We start from the raw sequence: 23857 nt of genomic DNA, 5'->3' as shown, positions 1-23857 counted from the left end.
ATGACCCCTCAAGATCTGGGTGTTTCCCTTGAAGGAACAGGCACAGTGTAGCATGTGCCCCCTCCCAGTCCAGCATGCCAGGCTCCATGGGAGAACCCTGTTCCCAAGGGCCATACCAAACACAGGCCCCAGCAACATACTGATGCCAAGAAAGTGGGATCAAGGAGCTATGAGAAGAACAGCCTAAGTGGAGTGCACTGCTAAAAAGGAAGGGAGAAAGCTGGGAAGAGCAGGCAGGGTGTTGGGAAGGGTAGGAGGGAGCCTTACTTGGAAGTGAGGAGCTCAGCCATGTTGAGGACGCAGTTGAAGAGAGAGAAGAAGCAGGCGAAGGCAGTGGGCTGGTTTTGGCAGTGGAGAGTGTGGAGGACTCGGCTGCAGGCAACTCTGTTGGAGCACTGGACATGAAGGAAGACAGCTTGGGCCTTGGGGTTGTAGGGGTGGGCTTGAGGCTGGTGGTTGGGGCCAATGTGGAGAAGACTCTGGAGGTGGTGGCAGGTGGCAGAGGGGTGCTGAGCAGGGTGCTGAGAGCAGGCGTAGAGCTGGAACTTGGAGATGTTGTTGCCAGGGGGACTTGGGTGCTGCTAGCAGAGCTGGCCTCTCTGGAAACGGAGGTCTTGGAGGTGCTGCTGGTGATGGTGGTAGTGGTGGTCTTCTGTGTGGTAAGAGGTGGGACAATGTGTGGCACAGTTGTCATTTTGCGGGTGTAGGCTGTTGGGAGTAAAGCACATATTGGTTGAGGGTGACCATGTAAGATAAGAAGGTGGGTGATGTGCATATTTCTGGCATAGAACGATAGTTGTAGTGTACAGTCAAGGAAGTCAGGACTGGTTTCTACATATTCTGTGGTGTTTTTTTCCAAAGATCAATGGGAGGGTCCATGACCCCAAACATGTCTTATCCCATCCTCCTTCTTCAGAGAATTGCAGGCTTGTGATGGCTCTGAAGGATTTCCTTTAGGAATTTATGCCTGTCTTCTTCCTTCTGTAGCTCTTGAGAGGGGAAGTGGTATCTCTACTTTTGTATGTGTTTCTATTGGTTGACAGATAGTATATAGTTTGCCTGCTGCAGCCTGTGCTGGATAGGATCCAAAGGCGATCTGAGGCTACTGAAGGGACAGTCATTAACCATGCATGACTCTTAGCTCTCTCCTTACCAGAGCACCCACTGGTTACTATTTTACTAAATGGAGTCTTAGCTCTGGTTGGCTCTCTTGCTACAAAGAAAGGGATGAGATAAAAGAATGGTTGAGTCTTGGCAAGTATTCTAGGCAAAGCATATTGTGGCATCTCCTCAAAGTAGGCAAGACAACCCAGGCATGCAGATTCTGATGGGTGTAAGTGGGAGTACTTTATCCTGGAGTTGAGTGTACACCTTCTTGCCCACCCTCCAGTGGTGGCTCTTTTGCATGCAGGGTCAGCACAGGCCAAAGAGATGGCATATGTTGGCCATCACTTGTCATGGGTGCTGCAGGGCTTGGGCATCCACTGGATGGAGAGTATTCCTTATGTTCTGCTTCTCACCCAAAACTGTCCTGAGGTGTAAGCTGGGAACAAGTTTCCAGTTTCACTGACTTCTGTTACCCCCACTGTGTATTCTCAGGGCACTGCTGTAAGGGGAGAGAGAGTGTTCTAGCTTGTTTCTGACTGCTAGTTACAGGGCAGGAACTTGCATGTCTGTATCCTGATAAAGGCTTGTGTTCCAGAGCCAAACCCCTGAAGTGACATGGGAGGAGGATGCAGTCAGGGTCATGTGCAGCCCAGTCTCAGGACCTGCCTGGGTCCCAGGAGTCCCATGGCAAGACCAGTGGGAGTTGAGAAAAAATACCAAAACTGTATCTTCTGTGGGACATGCTGCTTAGAAGAGAATGATAGGAGCTGGAAGGAGCAGGCTGAGCAGCAGGAAGGGCCAGAGGGAGCCTTACCAGGATGTGATGGTCTCAACCATGTCAAGGACACAGTTGAGAAGGAGGAAGAAGCAGATGAGGCTGAGGTGGTAGGTAAAGAGCTGGGGCTTGGAGATATCTTTGTCAGCGGGACTTCTGGGCTGCTGGCAGGGCTGGTCTCTCTCGGGACAGAGGTGCTGCTGGTGGATGTGGCAGGAGTGGTCTTCTGTGTGATTAAATGCTGCACTAGGTGTGACTTTGTTGGTTTTCTGTGGGTGACAACTACATAGAGAAAAGCACAGGTTGATTTAGGATGGTAGGGCAAGAGGGGAAGGCAAAGGAAGTGGGCAATTCCCAGGCAGAATCACCAGGATGGAGATGGGGGTAAGAAAAGCAGGACCTGACCCTACTGAGTTGAAGTGGGCAAGATGGACAAATGGACCAATGCCTACCCATAAAAAAAAAAAATGGGGCAAGAACTGAACCTGAAGGGTGCACTCTGACAATTCAGCACCCCTTTCCTCTTCCTGGAGCTCCTGAGGCAAGAAGAGCCTCTCTGGATGTGTACATCTCCCCTCCAAGGCATTCAAGACTGGGCAAGAACATTACCTAGGAAAGCTGGGGTCAGTGAAGTAGAGTCTAAGGCCAAGGATATCTTTCAGCTTCCTCTTACTCACCTACTGGGAGTTGGTGGGACAGAGGGGTTTCTTGGGTTCCCTCACTCTCTGTAAAGTAAGGAAGAATGGATATTAGTAACAGTTGGGAGCTGGTAAAGTTCCTAGTTAAAGTGGGTTGTGATACTTCCTCAGTGGAAGCTGTAAGTACTGGCACAAGAAGACAAAGATATGTGCAACCCAAAAGTACTTTGTGGGAGATACATGTACTGGAAGAGAGTATGCACCTGCCCTCCCACTACAATAGACTTCACCCTGCACACTGTCTCAGCCTCTGGTGTCAGTTGCTAACCTAGTAATTCCCATGGCCGTACAGACTCAGAGATTGTCCTTTTTGGCATATGGAGTAGCTGACATCCCAAAGGATGATTTCCTTTTTTTAACATTTCTTTTCAGGAGAATCTGTTACTATTACTATGGGGAACACATCTGTGAATTTTCAAAAACATGCTTCAAAGCATAGAGATTTTGCCTAAATTTGAAGAAAGTGTAGGGTATGGCCTTGAATAGAAATGTTAGGTTTAAGATGATATTTGGATGTCATGTACTTTCTCCATTAGCAAGATGCATAAATTTCCATTTTTATCACAGTTCTTCAGTTATTCATGTCCTTTCTTATCTATTTGCAATGTTAAGGAAAGTAGTAAGAATGTTTGGGGTTTTAATAAGGAATACATTGACATGTGTCTTGTGAGTGATGGCTTCACCTGGCAGATATCAAAAAGTGGTATTTACCTACTGTTGTTTGTTTAGGCTTGCTGAAAGTTGAGATCTGAGATATGGTGGTTTGAGTAGGTATTGAGGTGGTTGTAATTTCCTTTTTGATAGTGGTCTTGAAGGGTGGTGTGGTGAACCTTATTCCATCTCTATTGAAGCAGGAGTTGAGGTAACAGGTGTATGCGTTGGTTTGGTAGTAACAGTTCTTCTTGTAGAGATAGTTATGGAAGGGGTAGTAATGGTTGTAGTCATGTTTGGTGTGGTAAAAATTGATGTCATATGTTCTTTTGGAGTAAAGGTAAATAATATAATGTGACTAATCAATTCATTGAATAAATTAAAATAGATTAATTATGAAGTAGCTACCCATATCCTGGAGATACCTTTTTCACAAATGTTTGTATTAATGTTATTATAAGCTTGCCAAATCTTTCTCTACTCTTACTTGTTTTCTATTGTCAAATATATTTCTTTGTTCTCATTTTCTGTATTTTTTTCCTGTATTATATTATTTTTGATATAATTTTTCTAGAGAAGTTAGCTTTTTTGTCACTTATTGGCTGAAGTCTGTAAGGGCTTTCCCAAAATGACAATTTCATTGGCTATTCTTATGCTCCAAATCAGCTAGTTTCAGCTTTTCAACTAAATAATATAATACTATACGACTTTCCTTGTCCCAGTGCACAAATTTGTCACAATGGCAGCCTTTGAAGTTGTGCTTTGGCTCCTGTGGGACCTCTTTTTAACTCTTCTTTCTCTGATAACCTTAGTCTAGTCTATTAGTTGAAGTGCATGTTGGTGGGAAGCTACATGTTATTATGCCTCTCCACAATAGAATCAGAAAGTAATTTATATTAGAGGAGTCATCCTCCTGAGAGCAGGACTCCAGAATCCTAGACAAAGCTGCTGCACAAAGCTTGTGTGATTATGCTTTGGAGCCTGCTTATATTATTAGCTAATAGGTTGGGTGCTCCTTGGATATGACTGCATAATCAGTGGAAAAGAGGCTGAGATAATAAATCCAACTGGAGCTGAGCTGACTCACTGCTTAAAAAAAACTTCTGATGTGTTTCTCAGCTGATTCACACAAGTGGTTTGGTTGTATTTTTAACTGACTATATCCTTTCTTTTTCTACATAATGTCAATCTGCATGTCTGAGCATTTCTGGTTTACAAAACTCCCTTCTGGAAGCCTGCTTCATGCTTTGGAGTCTTATGCTTGGATGTTGAGAGAGCTTGCAATGCTTTCCTAGTGGAGCAACCATCTCAACTGTGTGTAGAGTAGGTTCAGCATGATTTATTTTAGACAGTAACACTAAAAACCTACCAGTTGTTGACTTCATTGTGACATGAGGTGATGCTGTGATTTTTGAGGCTATTGTTGGATTTGTAGTCTGAGGAGATATAATAGCTGCAGAAGAAGAAATACTAGGTACTTTTGGTAGAGTACTTGTGATAGAGCTTCTTGTTACTTTAGGCTGCACTGTTGTGAATAAGAAGAAAAATTTAAAAATCAAAGGATAAAAAATAGCACATGGCAATGTATTTATAATACACCTATGTAAACTGAAAATTATTTTGAAGTGAAAACACTATATTAACAACTATTAGTAGTAACTACTGTTAGAAAACATTACCTATTAGCCTAAACATTTGAGAGAAGTTATCTGTCTAATCCTTTGCTATTTTGTGAGTGAATAGATTAAACAGGAGTTCATGCAAAAGTATTACACATAATTCTTAATCACTTTAAAGCAAATTTGGCATAAATACTTATGCATACCAGCAGAGATGGAATTACATTTTATTGTTCAGACAGTCAACTGTGTAACTTTTTCCCAATACCATTAGTCTTCAGGGAAATAAGCGAAATTTCTAACAAAGATGGGTGCAATATAGATTCCTTTCCTGGATCAGGCTGTAGGGCTTTGGTAGACTCAGTCATACATTTCCTTGAAGGCCTTCTGAAATGGTCAAAGTGTTATATGGCCAGACACCACTATGAACTGTGATGAAATTTTGTGGGATTTTGTACATCATAAAATAGTTTGTATTGGTAGGGACCTTTAAAGGTCATCTAGTCCAACTCCCTGCAATGAACAGGGATATCTTCAACTAGTTCATGGAGCACTGAGGACTGCAGAGCTGGATGCAGTACTACAGGTGGGGTCTCACCAGAGTGGAGTAGAAGGACAAAATTACCTCCTTCTACCTGCTGGCTCATGCTTCTTTGATGCAGCCCAGGATACAGTTGTTTTTGTGGGCTTCAAGCACGCATGGATGGCTCACGTTCGGTTTTTCATCCACTAGTACCCCCAGCTCCTTCTCCACAAGGCTGTTCTCAATCTCTTCATCCCCCAGCCTGAATTGATACTGGGGGTTGTCCCAACCCAGGTGCAGAACCTTGTGCTTGGCCTTGCTGAACCCCATGAGGTTCACCTGTGCCCAGTTCTTGAGTTTGTCCAGGTTCCTCTGAATGGCATGCTGTTCTTCAAGTGGCTCAGCTGCACCACTCAGCTTGATGTCATCCATGAACTTGCTGAGGGTGCACTTAATCCCACTGTTTATGTCACTGATGAATATATTAAACAGTACTGGTCCCACTACAGACCCCTGATTCCATTGTTCACCAGAAACAAGACAGAAGTCCTTATTTACTAACAAAGATACTTCATATTGTTATTTGGAAGTGCCTGAGTATACTCAGGTTACGCTGTTCTCTCAGTTTTGTTGTGTTGGGGTTTTTTGTTTGTTTGTTTGTTTTTTCTTTAGATGTCTAACAGATATTTATCTGATTTTTTTTGGTGGTAATTATGATACCAAGTTACTTCTAAGGGATGTGAAACTGGTAACAATACTATATGATGCAAAAAACGTATGTGAGGTATTACTTACCTCGTAAACACAAACCAGGACACATATCAGCATGTAAGTACTGGTTTGTCAACTACATAAACTAACCTGTTGAAGGTGGAGATGCTTCAGGTGTGGTACTAGCGCTTTCATCTCCTGTTGAGTAAAGGTTATGTTTGTGAATGAAAGCATATTAAAATATTCCAAATAAAGCAAATTTCAGATTGAATTAAGAGGATTGTGTTAATCAGTGAGATATTCCTGAAAAGGCTTAATATTACAGATTTCAGTAGTAAACTTCACATCAAAGGAGTTAAACAAAGACTATGGAATAAATACATCTCAGATTAATAATGAACACAAGTAGGTTTTTGGTAACTTTCTTTTGATTTTTATGCTTAAGAGCACCTCACTTTCCAGGGATAATGGAAAAGTGAATAGAGATCTCTAACTGAGATCCTAATTACATAAGATAGAATTCTTTAATATGAGAAAAATTGTACTTTAATTATTTACATTGGCATTAAAATACAAACTATGCAGTTAGTCTATCCAAAACATTGTTAAATAAAGATAGGTTTTCAAAGAAGTAAAACATATGGTAATGAACTTGAACTTAAAGTAATTAAAAATATATATATATCTAAAAAGATATTTGCTAAGTCGAGTCCATTAGCTAGGTATGATTCTCTTGTATATGTTATCTTTTTTAATGAAAGGTGATGCATATACCCAAGAAGCACAGATCTGCTGAGGCAGCCCCTCATGCACATCAGAACACCAATATACTTTCAGGAAGACTCACATTTTGAAAAGTATTCACAGCTACAATGTGCATAACTTTCCATGTTGCTAATTAAAATCAACCAGGATCATCCAGCTTCACTATAGCATTCCCTACCCTAATCCTTCTTTTAATTAGTCCTTCTAATTCCCTTATTTACAAAACAGGAGTAACCTGAAGACTATCAGGAAAGACTACAGAGCACTGAGAGAGGTGGTGAAGGGCTCAAGCACAGGTAGTGTTTTCATCAGTCCTTCCAGTCAAATGGAAAGGCCTGGAAAAGACAGACCTAAATGGAAAAGTCAACAAAAGGTTACACGAGTGGTGCTTCAGTTACAGGGCTTCAGTTCCATAGACCACAGGACTCTGAAAAACCTGGTCTCTTGGGGCTGATGGGCTTCACTTATCTGAGAAAGGGAGAGAGTCTTTGGCCAGAGGCTGGCCAATTTAGTTAGGAGGGCTTTAAACTGGTGATGCTGGGGGAGGGAACCCTCAACTCATCCCATACCCATCACCTTGAGGACAGAGCCAGTAACAGATGCCCAGGGCCTGCAGGAGGATTGCAAGACAACAGGAAAGCATCTGAACTGCAAAATGTAATCCATGCCAGCATGACTGCTTTGAAGGGGGCCCATCTTAGATGCCTCTTTGTGAATGCACAGAGCATGGGAATAAACAAGAGGAACTGCAGATGTGAGCATGCCTGCAGGGCTATGACATTGTTGGTATCACTGAGATGTGGTGGGATGACTCCTGTGACTGGAGTGTGGGGATGATTGGGTACCAGCTGTTTAGGAAGAACAGGCAGAGCAGAAGAGGAGGGGGTGTCTCCCTGTGCATCAATGACCAGCTGGAGTCCCTGGAGCTCTACCTGGGGATGGAAGAGAAGTTGATTGAGACCTTATGGGACAGGGTTAAAGGGAAGACAGGGGCAGGAGATATCATAATGTAGGTCTGCTACAGGCCACCCAACCAGAATGATTAAGAGGATGAGGCTCTGTATAGACAGACAGGAGCAATTTCACTCTCACAAACCCCAGTTCTCATGGAGGATTTCAACCACCCTTATACCTGCTGGAGGGACAACACAGCAAAGCAGCAGCAATCCAGGAAGTTCCTGGAGTGCATTGGTGACAACTTCCTCCTTTAAATGATGTGAAATTATGTTGATGATGTGAAATTTAATGGGAGACTAAGCTGCAGTGACCATGACATGGTTGAATTAAGGGTCCTTAGGGCAGCGAGGAAGGAGCAAAGCAAGCTCACTACCCTTGATCCCAAGAGAGCAGATTTTAGTCTCTTCAAGGATCTGCTTGGCAGGGTACTGTGGGGCAAAGCCCTGGAGGGGAGCCCATGTATGCTGGTCCATATTCAAGGATCACCTTCTCCATGCCCAGGAGCTATGTGTCCCAGTGAAGAAGAAGGCAGGCAGGAGAGCCAGAAGGCCTGTATGGATGAGCAAGGAGCTCCTGGACACAGTTAAATGTAAAAGCAAGGTTTACAGAAAGCAAAATCAGGGGGGTAATACAGACAAGTGGACAAAGAAGCAATGAAGCAGGTAAGGAAGGCCAAAGCATGGAGAGAATTGAACTTGGCTTGGGATGCTAAGGGCAACAAGAAAAGTTCTATGGGTATGTCAGCAATAAGAGGAAGACAAAGGAAAATGTGGACCCACTTCAGAAGGAAACTGGAGACCTGGTCATGCAGGCCATAGAGAAGGCTGAGGTACTCAATGACTATTTTGCCTCAGTCTCCACCAGCAAAGGCTCTGATCACAACATCCAAGTTAGAGAAGGCAAAGGCATGAACTGTGAAAAGGAAGATCTCCCCACTGTAGGCGAAGAGCAGGTTTGTGACCATCTGAAGGATATGGAAGTATATAAGTCCACGTGACCTGATGGGATTAATCCATGGCCCCTAAAGGAACTGGCTGTTGAAGTTGCGAAGCCATTGTCCGTCATATTTGAAAAGAATTGGCAGTCTGGCTAAGTTTCCACTGACGGGAAAAGGGGAAACAACTCCCATTTTTAAAAAGGGGAAAAAGGAAGACATAGGGAACTAGAGGCCAGTCAGTCTCACTTCTGTGCAAGATCATGGAGCAGGTCCTCCTGAAGGCTCTGCTAAGACACATGGAAAACTAAGGGGTGGTTGGTGACAGCCAACATGGCTTCAGCAGGGGCAAATCCTGCCTGACTAATCTGGTGGCCTTTTATGATGGAGTAGCAGCATCAGTGGACAAAGAGCAAACAAGGTTATCTACCTGGACCTGTGCAAAGCTTTTGACACTGTTCTGCATGACATCCTGGTATCTAAACTGGAATGATATGGATTTGATGGATGGACGACTTAATGGGTAAGTAGTTGGCTGGATAGTCGCACTCAAAGATCAATGGCTCGATGTCCAGATATAGAACAGTGACCAGTGCTGTTCCCCAAAGGTCAGTACTCAGACCAGTGCTATTTAATGTCTTTGTCAGTGACATGGAGAGTGGTATCGAGAGCAACCTCAGCAAGTTTGCTGATGACACCAAACTGTGTGGTGAGGTTGATGTGCTGGAGGAAAGGGATGCCATCCAGAGAGACCTTGACAGGATTGAGAGGTGGGCTCCTGCCATCTTCATGAAGTTCTACAAGGCCAAGTGCAAGGTTCTGCACCTGGCTTGGGGAAATCCCATGCACAAATATAGACTGAGTGGAGAATGGATTCAGAACAGCCCTGAGGAGAAGGACTTGGGGCTGATGGTGGATGAGAAGCATAACATGGGCCGAAAATGTGTGCTTGCAGCCCAGAAAGCCAACTGAGTCCTGGGCTGCATCAGAAGAAGTGTGCCCAGCAGGTCAAGGGCCTGCCCCATGTACTTCATTCTCATGAAACCCCACCTGGAATACTGTGTCCAGTTCTGGGTCCACCAACAGCACCCAGGATATGGATAAGGATATGGAGCTCCTGGACCAAGTCCAGAGGAGGGCCATGAAGGTGATCAGAGGGCTGGAGCACCTCTCCTATGAAGACAGGCTGAGAGTTGGGGTTGTTCAGCCTGGAGACGAAAAGGTTCCAGGGAGACCTTAGAGTACTTTCCAGTACCTGAAGGGGCCACAGGAAAGCTGGGGAGGGACTTTTTACCAGGGTGTGTAGTGAAAGGACAAGGAGGATCAAAACTGGAAGAGGGAGATTTAGCTTAGACATTAGGAGGAGATGCTTCATTATGAAGCTGGTGAGACACTGGAACAGGTTGCCCAGGGAAGCTGTGGAAGCCCCATCCCTGGAAGTATTCAATGCCACTTTGGATGGGGATCTGTGGAACCTGATCTAGTAAGAGGTGTCCCTGCCAGTGCCGGGCGGTTGGATCTCGATTATTTATAAGGTCCCTCCCAACTCAAACCGTTCCATGATTCTATGAAATGGAAGTTTTTGCATACTAGCAGTACAATAATATGGTTATTTAAAATGAAAGTTATGTTTGGGTGAGCACTCATTAGTAATTGAGAACTACTAGGAAAAAATACTTTCTTTGAGAATACACAAATGTTTTAGTATAATTTTCCAGTCACTTTAGAGAAATAGAATGAGTATATAGGTTGCTGCTTACCACATGGCATACATCTTTCCTTCTCATAGTCGAAGTATTCATTATAAGAGCAGTTATAACAGCCTGGAGAAAGTAGAAGTTTGTCTTATATTTCTCAGAGAACAGCATTTAATTTATAGTGTTTATAGTCTAAGGTCTTTCACTTCTGTTATTAAAAATTGTATTGATTGCAACATCACCTATACATGGTAGGCATTTCTAGTGTCATCCTCATGACATATAAATTTGTCTAATAAAAATATTAACTGCTCTCTCCACACTTTCTTACCTAAGTACAGCGTATTCTTTTGATTTAGTGCAAGTCAGAATTTCTCTTCAGGATAGGCTGAGCTCAAGATAAAACTAGATGCAGTACAGGTGCTGAATTTTTTTAATGTATTTGGAACAGCTGTAGTAAGGTCAAGATCAGCAAAACTGCTTCAAAGATAGCATCAATTAGAATACTGTTATTTAACTGTGGTATGACTGATAAGAAAAAAAAAAACAATTGAAAATAATTACTGTTGCTGTTTCCTGGTTTACACTAGTATAGGCTATTACCTTCAATGTTGACGTATTTGTAGTTTTGATTTGGACAATTACAAGGCCTGTAATGCCAGATGCAGTTCTCATTGTTGTAGCCATATGAATAAACATCACCACTTCCTGTTTTTTTGTGAGAATTATAATACTCACAATAGACAGCTAAAAAAGGTAGAAGCAAGAGAGCAATCAGAATTTTTCAAATTAATGGCATGTTATTTTCAAACTACTAAACGGAGGACAGAATTAATAAACAGTTTGAATAAAAAATTTTGTCACTGAAGTTGTTAGCTTCTGATGTAAATTGCCATTTATGCTCCAGTGAGGTTAGTTTCTTTTTTGCAAATGCACTATACAGGCATTTTCACAATTATTAATGTATAACATAGCAAAAGGCTGAAAAGAAACCACCAAAGATGACATTACTGTTGATTTATAACACACTTATCCTCTTTCTTTCCTCCATATGTGGTGTTCTGAAAGACCTTGATATCTTTTTCCTGTTTTAGAGTGTTGAAGCCAACACAACTGTCTTTCTTTTCTTGACATCCACACAAAAGACTATTTCATCATTGCTAAAATAAAACCTACTTTTTTACGATTTTGTGCTCCCTCTGCTGACAAACTGACAGCTCACTATCCTGTAGCAGCAGAAGAAATAGTCTGCCTTCTGTGATCACAGTATTTTCTCTCTCATTACTCCATGGTGAAAAGAGAAATAATATTTTGGTTAATTTAGCACAAATGAAAACTACGGAGTTCAGAATCTGGGTGACTGAAGTAAACTGTTTGCCCTGAGAGAAAATGCAACTTAGGTGAGGCTTATTAAGCCATTACATATGTTGTCATATTGATATACTCACAGTAACAATAATACCTGTTTAGAGAGAGCTTAAAGAAACTTACGGCAGAACTCAGGGGTCCTCCAGTCAATGCAGATACCTTTATCTAAGCATGCCAGGGCATACACTGCAATGGCATCACACATGCATTCACAGTCCCCTCCAATGTCACAACCACAAGAGTCTCGAACACAGGCTTCATAATAGGGCATACGGTTCACCTGCATTGGAAAATAAAGTAACACATTTCCTAGGATTCTTTTGTGCCTATTTGCTAAGAAGGTGTTTTTCCCTGGATTAAACAATACATGTTCCATTACATGAGAGTGAAAAGTATTTCCTCTGAACACTTATCAAAGCAATTACAGTACCACTTCATAGGATTCTTTATAGGAAGAACGGAGGTGTCTCCTCATCAACAATACAAACTGATTCTGTTTTGCCAGATAAGTATTTCTAAATTCATACTAGTCCTGAATATATTCTGTTTAGTCAGCTAAAAAAATCCCCCAAATCCATACATCCATTCAGGCACAAGTTTGTCAGCCTTCCATAGATACGCATGAGCTCTGCAGCATTATCCACACTGGTCCCTTGTTTTCACCTACTGAATGCAGAGATTTTCCTTCAGAAGGCCTGGTTCTGATAAACCTTGCAATATTCTTAAGTAATGCCAGTCAATAACTGGTGAGAACAAGGGTTTTCAGGCTTTTCTAAGTTTGATTTTCTAGTAAAGGCTAAATGGTTTCAAAAGAGTAAGCAGTGAATTGATCGGTATCAGTTATCATCAATGGACTGCTTAACTTCTGATACCAGGCATCATCAATGGACTGCTTAACTTCTGATACTTATGTCTTAATTCTTTTTTTCACTCTGATAATTTTAACTAAGTAGTCAATGCCATACTTACCTTTTGTTCTTACAAAAGGGCTGGTGAAGTACAAACAAGAAAGGATGACGATTAACATAAATGAAAGCCATAAAACATTTAATAAATATTTTATTAAAATGTTTTTTGGGAAATGAAGATCAGGCGTTGGAGTGTGAGCATTTTGGAAGAATACAGGTTATGCCTATAAATAAAAAGGAGACCAAATCAACTCTTACCTTATTGTGACAGGCAGAAAATACTTGGCTGTTGATGATGGAACATGTCTTTTCTGCCCATGCTTTACGATAAGGGTTCTTGCTGCAGGGGTCCACTACAAAGTAGACATCCCCACAGAGAGGATTCTCTCTCCAAGAATTTACAAACTCTAATTCATTTGAGGCCACATACTTGCTTCGAGTTTCAAAGTCATCCTTCATATTGCCATTATAGTTCCCACACAAACCGCATATAGTTTCCTAGATTAAATCAAAGCAGCAATGTCAGTTCAGTCAGTTGCAGATACTCGCCTTCCCTTTTGATAAGTTTCTTCCCTTTTGACAATTTCCTGGTTTTTAGTAGTGAATGTGATCTACAAATACTCTCTCATGCATTCTAGTGTCTTCCACACGAGATTCTGTTCATCAGCGGATGAATGTATAAAATTGTAAACTTTCATTGTTAGAGATCAAATTCAAGTATGCAGTTGTATAAAATACAAGCATTATCTAAAAAAAATCCCAAGTGTAGTAGGATGATCACTTAAAAATCAGCCTCTAGTGAAAATCTATGTTGTTTTGGAGATAATGACGTGAGTGAATTGCTAGTAGCATCTCTGAAAAACCTTTGCCATTGTAGAGTCAAGACAACTGTCATCAAATGTGCAGTTCAATCAGAATTGAAGGACAGTTTACTGAGGAAGTTATTTCATAATACCTGTGATTCTCTGGAGATCTTGATGAAAAAATTCATATGCTTATTCCAGATGAGGGTCATGTTGTATTTTCCTGGGATAATAATGTCAAACATCAGGTGAAGGGCATTATTTTTCACCTTATATTGTACGCCAGGATTTTCTCCAGAAATACTGAAGGTTTCATCTCGCAATATAAATGTCAAATTCTGGAAGAAAATTGATCTGGATATCATAACTTACCAAGTTTCTGTATTTTCCTTATTCTGTGCCACACTGCTGAAGATCAGATGCTGTGCTACTGTGGACTGTCATGACATTTCCACTTATTTTTGAAAAGTCATGGCAGTTAGCTGAAGTCCCCAAAGACTGGAAAAAGGGAAGCATTGCACTCGTTTTTAAAAACAGTAGAAAGGACTACTGTAGCCAAAGAGCAGTGGTCAAGAGCTCAAAGTCCAGATGGAGATCACTAATGAGTGGTTTCCTCAGGGGTCTGTACTGGGACCAGTACTGTTTAATATCTTGATCAGCGACATAGACAGTGGGATTAAGTTCCATGATTTTATTTTACAAGGCTTTTTTACCCCCTCAGAATTATTTTCTTATGCATATGTAAAACTTTACAATAAACAAAAATATCTGTCATTATTCCATCTTCACTGTTAGGTGTGCTAGCAGTCCAACTTCATTTTGTGGAAATAATATATCTACATTCAGCCAGCATAGTAGAAGAAGTATGTTTTAATATATTCCTAAGAATAATTCAAAAGTTACAGGGAAAATAATTCCAGTCTTGAACTCTATTACCATCTCCCACTCTCATGTGTACTCTTACAACTTTACTCCTCTCATACTGCTGTGTTTCTATGTCTAGATAACCAACAGAAACGTTTGTCTGGAGCATGCACTTATGAAACTGGATCCCAGGCAAACAAACTTTTTCACCACACCACTGACTAGCTGAAACTGCCAGCATTTAGTCAGTAATGTGGCAGATGAGTGCTGATCCTTGCGATAGAATCTGTCCATACTGAAACCACTGGGCATTATTGTCCCATAGAACCAAGAACAATAACACTTATCTAATTCTAGAAGCTGTCACACAGCAGTAGGAAGGAGGACAGCTGCTCATTGCTGTAGTTTCAGGGACTTACCTTGGATAACATATGGATGTATTTTGAATTGCAGATATTACCTGTACTTAGAGAAATTTGGAGAGATTTTGCTCCTCATTCATGATGAGACTTCCTGAATTTTGTACTATTATTTTTCTGAGTTTGGTGGGGGACGGCAGGGGGGAAATAAAATATCCCTTGGCCAAGCAATTCACTGCTGATTCAATAAAGTTCAAAATTCTACAGCTTCTACACAAGCAAGAAGTTTTGGGACTGAAACATTGACATGAGAATTGAAAAAAAACCCCAAACATCTGATGGCAATTCCTACTAAAACTGAAGTTGTAGATTTGGCATATAATTTCACTACAAGACATCACTGCAAAGACACAAATAAAGCTCCCAAAAAGGAAGCACACAGGGGCTTACAATAGTTACTGAGCTGGACAAGAGCAGAATGAAAATCTTACCCCAAGGTAAATGCTGATGGATCTGGAGCATGTAACCCCTGATTTCCCACAGATGACATTCTCAGTAACAATTTTGAAAAAGGAAACAGGTCTACTAACACTGCAGCCATCCTAAAAAAAACCCCAGAAAAAACAACACAAATTACAAAAAGCACAAAACCCCAGTACACTCTGTAACTGGAACCTTCAAACTTAAAAGATAGAAGCATAGAAAAATAAAATTTAAGCATGTAATGACTCAAATTCTACCTGTTTTGGGAGGTGATGACCTGGTAGTCAAACCAACATAACTTCCTGAAATATATAGTTGATTGCTACAGAATATATACATATCAGTGTCTATTTAAACATGTTATTAAATCTAAAATTGGTTGTATTTGCATAAAAATCCCTGTGTTTTGAGAAGTAAATTATTTTAATCTTAAGTATTGAAATAAGGAAAATATATAGAAACACATTAAGTGTTCATAAAGATTCAGTGCACGCTATTGGTTTTAGATACTGCCTAGAATATTTTCACTAGCCATTTAAATAATGCTATTTCTTGATGCTAAATACTGCCAAAATAAGCAGCAAAGAGGCAGATTACCATAGCTAATATGTATTCACAGTTGCCATCAAACACAAAACGTTGTCCATCAAAAGTGGTGATGTGGCCTTCTCCATAGAGATTACATGTTGAGGAACACTTTGATTTCTGAACACATTTCCATTTGCCTTTTGTGCAAGTGCTAGGAGTGAGAAGAGAAACCATACTTAGGTTTCAAAGAAATACCACCTTAACATACTGCTTTTTCATTCATGCACCTTTATAGATCAGATGTCCATTGAACTGACTTGTGTACAATGTGACCTAGTTAAAATTAATAAAAGAAATATAACTAAAAGTTATGAACTTCCTAGAAAATAAAGTAAATTTTGGTGTGGGGTTTGGTTTTTTTAAATGAAAAAAAATACAAAACTTGTTTATTTTTGCTTTCAATGAGAACAGATGTCACTGTTCTGTGTGTGTTGGGGGTGGTGGTCTTTTTTAATTTTAATTCGTAACTGGAAAGGAAATAAATTACTTTGAGAATGCTGCTAAAGGGATGGAAACAATCTTTTATGGAGGTTGCTTTATCTACAGAAAAGAAGGAAGATTCTGCCCTCATCTTTATTTAAGTGTTAATCCTTGACCTTGCGTAAATTACAATTACAGGCCCTACTGGATGCCCTTATTGCTGGATATGTATATGGCAGAAATTATCCTTGAAGCCAGTACCATGACTCTTTTATCTATAGATATATGTCATATGCCGAGCTTCTCTTTACCAACTCTGTGCTATATCACTGTATTCCTTCCATTCAGCTTTCCTACTCTCCTGTCAACTAAGTGCTTTTGTTCTGTAGTTGTCAAGTTTAGTGAAACAGAGGTTCTGCAATGGAAAACTGAGTGATTCTTACCAGATCTCACATTCAGTTTGGATCTGTTCACCTTTTCCATAAGCAAGACCACCATATTCACATGGACACTCCTCAGCTGGAACACACACACCATCAAGATTTTCGTATAGCCCATCACCACAGACACAGCCTGATTCGCATTTAGTGGGTATCTGGTAGAGATCAACACATTGCAAAAACGAAAAAAAAATGGAGATGCTTTTCCTCTTGTATGTGGATGGTGTCAAGAATCAGCCTGTGCTAAGTTCTATTTCTTGCTTTCAGTTTTGTGATTTTTCTTGTACTAATATACTAGTCAGTTGAACCAGTTTCATTAAAGTTGTAAGATGTACTGCTTGTGTGAGGTATTAAACATACTTTAAGACTCTGAAAAATGTATATTTCTTTGCTACCAATCTTTCAGACAGAGTACCACAGAAGTTTCTTTATATGAAGGAAGCTTATTACAGTTCTTCCAATTAGTCTGCTTCCTTAATGTGAAGGTGTAAGAAAGTCCTATCAGGATAGACCAGAAGTTCACATAGCCTAGGTCTCCTGCATTCTGTGACTATCAGCAGCAGATAGTTTGGAAAGAATAGAACAGGAAACATAAACCACATATTCTACCAGTTTCCAGCTATGGAGTACATGAGCCAGATGTAATAGCCATGTAGTTAAGAATCTGTAATGGATTTTGGTTTCATTCATTTAATAGAAATTAATTAATCAATTAATGAGATTTAATTCTTTACTCATGTATTGAATATATGTAATTTGTGTCCACAATCTGTGGAAAGAACTTTGATGTTTAACTGAATCATATTGAAGAAATATCTTCTTTTATTTCACTAGAAGAAACATAGTCAAGTTCTAAGTAACAACTAGAACATTCTTCCCTTCTCAAGAGGATAAATATCGCAGAGCTGTGAAACTCACACATTCTATTCCAGTAGCCAGCATCTGACAGGTGGGGGCACATGCAGCTCCATACTTGTTTTCTAACCTTACAGAACATGATATATACTTCTTAGGAGCTTTACAGCTTTCTAGGAAAAAGGAAGAAAAACAAACATTGAGGAGATTGAGAAGTAGAAATTTTACAACATGGGGGGAGAAAAAATGTTTCTAAGTAAATCATATCAGACACATACCTGCAGGATTCTGAGGTTTGCCCGTGCAACTTAGCCTCCCATTAACACAGTAGCTAGGGGAAAAAAAAAAAGAATTAAGGGAATTTTAATGCCACTTTCTCCTAAGAAAGAAATTTTAAATTTTTTTCAAAATTATTTCACATTCCTAACCATTGGAAATGTTTAATTTATGTTACTAGTGACTCCTCATCCTTCAAAATGGAAAAAAAGTTAACTTGCCTCTCTTTACTTTTTTGTGGAATAGAGTAAGATCAGTTTTGAAAGTGAATAGTACAACATTTGCTATTATGGTGGCCTCAAGTAATTCTTGAGGTTTGTATATAGCTGTCCAGATGCTGTTGACAAAATCTCCTATATATATACCTATGAACTCCTAACTTCTTCCTTAGCATTTCCAAGCGTAAGGTAAGTAAAATGCTTTTTGTTTCTTTAAGAAACTTTGTATTTCAGGAAAGGGCAAAAAATGTAAAAAAACCCCAAGCCCAAACCTTTGCTATTAAAAGTAAAGGAGACGGTACTAGTTTTGGCTGGAATCGAGTTAATTTTCTCTATGTAGCAGCTCAATGGTGATATGTTTTGGATTTGTGATGAAAACAGTGTTGATAACATGATGTTGTTTTAGTTGTTTCTGAACAGCGTCAAGGCCTTCTGCATTTCTCATGCTGCCCAGCCAGTGAGTAGTCTGGGAGCGTACAAGAAGGGAGGTTACACAGCCAGGGCAGCTGACCCAAACTGACCAAAGATATATTCCATACTATACAACATCATGCTCAGCAAAAAAAAGCTCAGGGAAAAAAGGAGGCAAGAGGCATACTTGGAGTTACGGTGCTTGTCTTAATTCCTTACTTAGCTTTGATTGCACATACCATGTTGCTTATTAATAACAAAGTTATTAAATTTTCTCTATCTCAACTCACACATTTTCTTACTTTTGCCCTTCTGATTCACTTCCACATAGAGCTGAGCTGGAGTGAGCCAGTGGCTGTGGTGCTTAAGCTGCTTACTGCCATTAACCCTTCACAGGAACACATGAAGACCCTTCATCTCCATTTTCTCCATCTTTAAACTTGACACACTTACCAGGTAATCCCACTAGTTACAGTTGACTGATCAGGCAAGATGTACTTTCTATTTTCTAAATAGCAAGGACAATGGGATTTGTGAACACACTCATTCTTGTGGTTTAAGTACATCCCTGTGGGACAATGGCAGCCTTCAATAGGGATGTCAGCTGCATGACATTCCAGGGCTCGGTTGGAGAGTGACAAGCATGTCCTGTCACAGGCCTGAGCGTTGTAGCTGAATGTTTGATTGCCAGTACAAGTAATGGCTGTAAAACAAGACAAGAGTGTGTGTTAAACTTCATTTACTTATCTTCTTCCTTGTGAAAGATAACTGTGCTCATAATATGCTGCATATACTGTGTCAACAGCTTCAATGCTTATTGCTTCCTATTGCTTCTCTTCCTGTGGATGTGGAGCCCTAGCAAAAATATTGCAGACCAGGGCTGGACACAAACTATGTAGTTGTTCTGATGTTTTATGAAGATTAAATGTCTTGATGTTTCTTCCTTTATCTTGGAATAAGATAATGCAAAGAGAAGCTTTGCAGAAATACAGATGTATTTTTGAGAACCTGCAAAACCTGTGCCTATGTCTAATTGTGTAATAGCAAAATCCCATTTGTAACCAACGTTTCCAAGTTCTTTCTCATCTTATGGTACAATGTAGTTTTATGTATCTGTTTATTCCATCACTTAATTATCAAGTCCTGGAAACATCCACATGTTCACCTTGAAGCATATGAGTAATCTTTTTCATGTAGTCTTAAGAAAACACTCCTATTCTGAAACAGACGAGAAGGGCATTCAGAAGATGGATATCTGTCATACTATTTCTGCCTTCCTGTTCTTACTTCTTACTACTCTTACATTTTCTTGCACACTGGTTAGAGTATTACTTCTCTGTTTATGATTTTGGTTGTGTTATGACACATCAGTGAGGGCAGCAGGTCCTGGGAATATGGCTTTTATACCTGGTGATTGGCCTAGCTGAGCAATAAGTATCTAATGACTGACAAGTAGTTCTAAACTATGCTCTTACTCCTATTCAGTTTTGTCATAGGAGAATTAAACGTGGGAATATTCTAAACGGAAACAGGGAAATGCATGTGCATGCATTCATCTGATGCCAGACTATTAAGAGCTAGTTTGGCTACTTACTACAATTTTCCATACTGCTTCTCCAGTTCTCAAGGATTAAACCCATTGAACTGCATGTTCGTGCATACGATCCCAGAGCAGAACAAATGTAAGGAAAGGTCTCTTCATAATTACAGGCTTGGTAGACACATCTCTGAAAGCCAATGCACGGAGAGTACTCAGTTACTGGGGAGCAGATATTTGCAAGTGCTAAACCCTGGGAGAACTTAAAAGATGTGGAAATGTGATGCTCAGGGACATGATTTAGTGATGGACTTGGCCGTGTCACGTTTACAGTTGGACTTAGCTCCTCCCTTATGAGGAAAGGTTGAGGGAACTGGGTCTCCTTAGCTTGGAGGAGACTGAGGGGTGACCTCATTAATGTTTATAAATATGTGAAGGATATCAGGAGGTTGGAGCCAGGCTCTTCTCAGTGATGTCCAGTGATAGGACAAGGGGCAAGGGGTGCAACCTGGAGCATAGAAGGTTACATGTAAGCATAAGCAGAAGCTTTTTCACTGTGGGGGTGACAGAGCACTGGAACAGGCTGCCCAGAGAGGTTGTGGAGTCTCCTTCTCTGGAGACATTCAAAACCCACCTGGATGTGTTCCTGTGTGAGCTACTGTAGAAGATCCTGCTCTGGCAGGGGGTTTGGACTAGATGATCTTTTGAGGTCCCTTTCAACCCCTAAAATTATGTGATTCTGTGTGATTCTAGGCATTGCTGATCCAAATGAGTGGGATATCATAGATGAGTGCATTCTGGTTCATATTTGGAATCCTGTACAATGGCTGTCATAACAATTTCCTACCTTGTAGAAAGGAATAGGGTTCACCACAGCATGGCATTTCTCAAACACTGTATCCTTCTTGGTAAGAATGGAGCAATGAGTCTCAGCAGATATTTCTAATTAAAGTAAATCATGGACATTAAACAGATAAAGTTAGGGAAAAGGAATTTAAAACAAAATGCTGGACACACTACTGTAGTCTTAAGAGCTTTTGGCAATAATGGATTGAACAGCAGGACAATTTCTCAACTTGTTAGCTTGCAGACTATACTTCCATACAAAGAGCTCAGTAGGGCTTTTTTTTTTCCCTGGATTTGTTTTTTGGTGCTTTTTTTTTGGCTTTTTTTTTTTTTAAGACCAATAACAATAGCGGCTTGAGAAGGCAAAGCCTGGATTTCAGTCACAGCGTTGCTAAGCAAGCCTAAGACAACCATAAACATTGCTATTTCACTGGAAATATCTCCAAAACCCTCTAATTCATAATCTCAATCCCAGATCTCTAGAATGGGATCTGATAAGGTTTCAGTAGGTATTTATTCTAGAAATCAAAAATGTCTTGCTGGTGAGAGAGTTTGTGATGTTCAGCCATCTCAGTCTTTGCTTCTCTCAGACTCCCACATTCCTTTGTTCTGGGCCTATGGAAGTGTCAGACAAAGCTAGCTGGAGAGATCAGTTACAAAAGCATCATCTACTTACTGTTCAGTTGACTCAAAGCACAAGGGTCAGTATCTCTCTCTAAAGCAGGATGGCAATTTCCTGCCCTCCAGGAATCTACAAACAGGGAGGCTGTTCCTTCAGTGATGTCCATGCTAGTCATAAAGTCATCTGTAGTGTCTCCATTGTAATTGCCACACAGACCTAATTACATCAGAAATGCAAGAGATGGCTGAAATGTAAAGAATATGTACAGAATAGTGTATGTTTCATTCTATAATAATGAGAAAATTTATTCAAAAGTTCTACATGGAATGTCAATGGATACTGTAGGTGAAGTAGCCGGATGGTATTGATTATGTACACACTAAGTCTCCCTTCTCGAGTATAGATTGTCCACTTCTATTCAATGACAAGTCAATACAGAAGTTTTTGTCTCATTTTTAGAAAAAAAAAAAAAGGCTTTTTCAAACGTTTTAAATTATATAAAAGAGAAAAGCCATGAAACACTTTTGCAGTTACATGTGTTTTTGTATGTATATAGAATCTGTAATAATAAAGAATATACATTTAGACTTTTTTTTTTTTTTAAAGCTAAAGCTAAAGCTTCTCTGAAATCCTCAAAGATAATTAGGATGTAGGAGATGCCTTTGTGGCTAATGCTGCTGTGCAATAAACATAAACATCTCTGTCTGGCACTTATCAGCTGAGAAGCTTTTAAATTCTTAGGCTTATTGTGTTTACAGTGATTGTGCACTGCATTTGAAGCATCATGTGTTCCAAGATGTAGACACCACAGAGATTAGTTTGTTGCCCCTTTATTATGCAGTAAAGCACATATTGAAAACATACATAAAACATGTGAAAAATAGTATTACATTATATGTGAAAAATGTCACCCATCTAATTTTTTTTATTAATTTAAAAGTTATTAGCAAAACCCAAATTCTCAGTACATTGGTTTCCCAGTGCAGGTATTTTTGTTGTTTTGTTTTGTGTTTTTTCTTAATCTAGAGAAGAAAGTTTATTCCTTAAAGGATGTGTAGTAAGCTTTCAAAATTACACTCCCTACATTTTCTCCTTCATATGGGGACTAGATTTCTTACCTAGGGTTCTGCCTTTAAATTCTGATCCAACTTTCACATAGGCCTGGAACACAGGTGATGTTTGAACTACAAGTTCCAGCCCGAAGGTTGTATACATTTGAATGTACATTGAGGACTGTCTGAAAACAGTGATGTCTCCTAGAAGAATGAGGATAATTAGAGATTTGCTGCAAAGGATATTGCCAAGTAATTATTTTGATTCATATGGAAGTGTTCTAGCATTCTGTCTATGAGTCTCCTTCCACACACAACTCTCCACAGCGGAACAGATGCAACAGGAAAGATTTTATCCTTCTTCTAAAAACGTGATTGTGAGATGCTGGATAAGGGTAAAAGAGACATATAATGGAATTTGGATTTTACATATATTCTCTTTTCTTTACCTGATCTATAAGGTAGCCATTTAAGCTCATCATCGTCAGTAAGGAGTTCATTCTGAGAAATCACAATTTTATCCTATAAGAAAAGGACATGGAATCAGAAGTAATTATCTGTACTGATGTTATTTATATGTTCTTTAAAATTGAGGAAATGTATTGTCAGCGACCTATATAAAAGGAAAAGACTGATTTAAGCTTTTCCTCACATTATTCCATCCTGTTTTTAGTTTTCACTTTGAAAATACTTCCAGAGTTGATGTGGCAAGTGAGGTCTTTACTGTGTATGCATGAACTTGAACATACCTTTATTATCTGTCTCCCATAATTTTTCATTTCAGGCTACTAGCAATGTCTTTAAGTATCTATTTGGCTAATCTGACTTTGGAAATGCTGTATAGAACATGTGGTGGGAATACATACCTTCGTAGAGAGGTAAATTACAGCACTAAGTGACGTCTCAGAATAAGAATAACCTGTTTTTTCATATACAGCCATGAGTGTTCCATTGTGTGGCAGGCTGGAACTCTGGAGGAAAACAGTGAAAAGGGAAGTCCGTGTCAGAATAGCAATGATTCGGAGACTGGATATGTATCATAGGAAGATTTTGGTTTGCATTGTAATAGAAACCAATGACAGACTTAAATATATATATTTGATATTGTGTGTTTCTAGACTGTAGGAAATTACCTTTATAAGAATGTAAGTGCAAACCCCATGGAACCTGTATGATCTAGAATCAAACGTGGTAACAAAGGAACCTCCTTCCAGTGAACACCTTCCAGGGCAGGGCAAGTCTTCACAGTTCCATTGACCCATCATACATTTACTGAGGAAAACAATCAATTCTGTGTAAGGTTATTCTCATAGTAAGGCTCTATTTACCAGCAGAGGGTTTGGTCCTCCTGTCTGGAGGTTTTTCTGTAG

At 39.9% G+C, this 23857-nt stretch overlaps 1 protein-coding gene across 1 annotated transcript in view; it reads right to left on the bottom strand.

Annotated features, from left to right (window-relative positions):
* Positions 1-23857, bottom strand: part of MUC6 (mucin 6, oligomeric mucus/gel-forming) — a 50726-nt gene that overhangs the window by 8856 nt on the left and 18013 nt on the right. The window contains exons 10-32 of the mRNA XM_051621066.1: positions 23621-23759; positions 23354-23458; positions 22937-23009; positions 22554-22691; positions 21490-21651; positions 20815-20909; positions 20025-20157; positions 18884-19133; positions 17804-17856; positions 17589-17698; positions 16674-16825; positions 15820-15961; positions 15231-15341; positions 13669-13854; positions 12972-13211; positions 11929-12085; positions 11041-11184; positions 10501-10563; positions 6234-6282; positions 4601-4764; positions 2560-2607; positions 1922-2164; positions 268-708 (exon numbers count right to left, since the gene is read on the bottom strand). Coding sequence (XP_051477026.1) covers positions 268-708; positions 1922-2164; positions 2560-2607; positions 4601-4764; positions 6234-6282; positions 10501-10563; positions 11041-11184; positions 11929-12085; positions 12972-13211; positions 13669-13854; positions 15231-15341; positions 15820-15961; positions 16674-16825; positions 17589-17698; positions 17804-17856; positions 18884-19133; positions 20025-20157; positions 20815-20909; positions 21490-21651; positions 22554-22691; positions 22937-23009; positions 23354-23458; positions 23621-23759 — 3398 coding nt within the window. The remainder of the gene's footprint in view (positions 1-267; positions 709-1921; positions 2165-2559; positions 2608-4600; positions 4765-6233; positions 6283-10500; positions 10564-11040; positions 11185-11928; positions 12086-12971; positions 13212-13668; positions 13855-15230; positions 15342-15819; positions 15962-16673; positions 16826-17588; positions 17699-17803; positions 17857-18883; positions 19134-20024; positions 20158-20814; positions 20910-21489; positions 21652-22553; positions 22692-22936; positions 23010-23353; positions 23459-23620; positions 23760-23857) is intronic.

The sequence above is a fragment of the Apus apus genome, chromosome 5 (genome assembly GCF_020740795.1).
Source record: "Apus apus isolate bApuApu2 chromosome 5, bApuApu2.pri.cur, whole genome shotgun sequence".
NCBI lineage: Eukaryota > Metazoa > Chordata > Aves > Apodiformes > Apodidae > Apus > Apus apus.
Note: the sequence above shows the minus strand (reverse complement) of the source record. Positions and strands in the feature narration are given on the sequence as shown.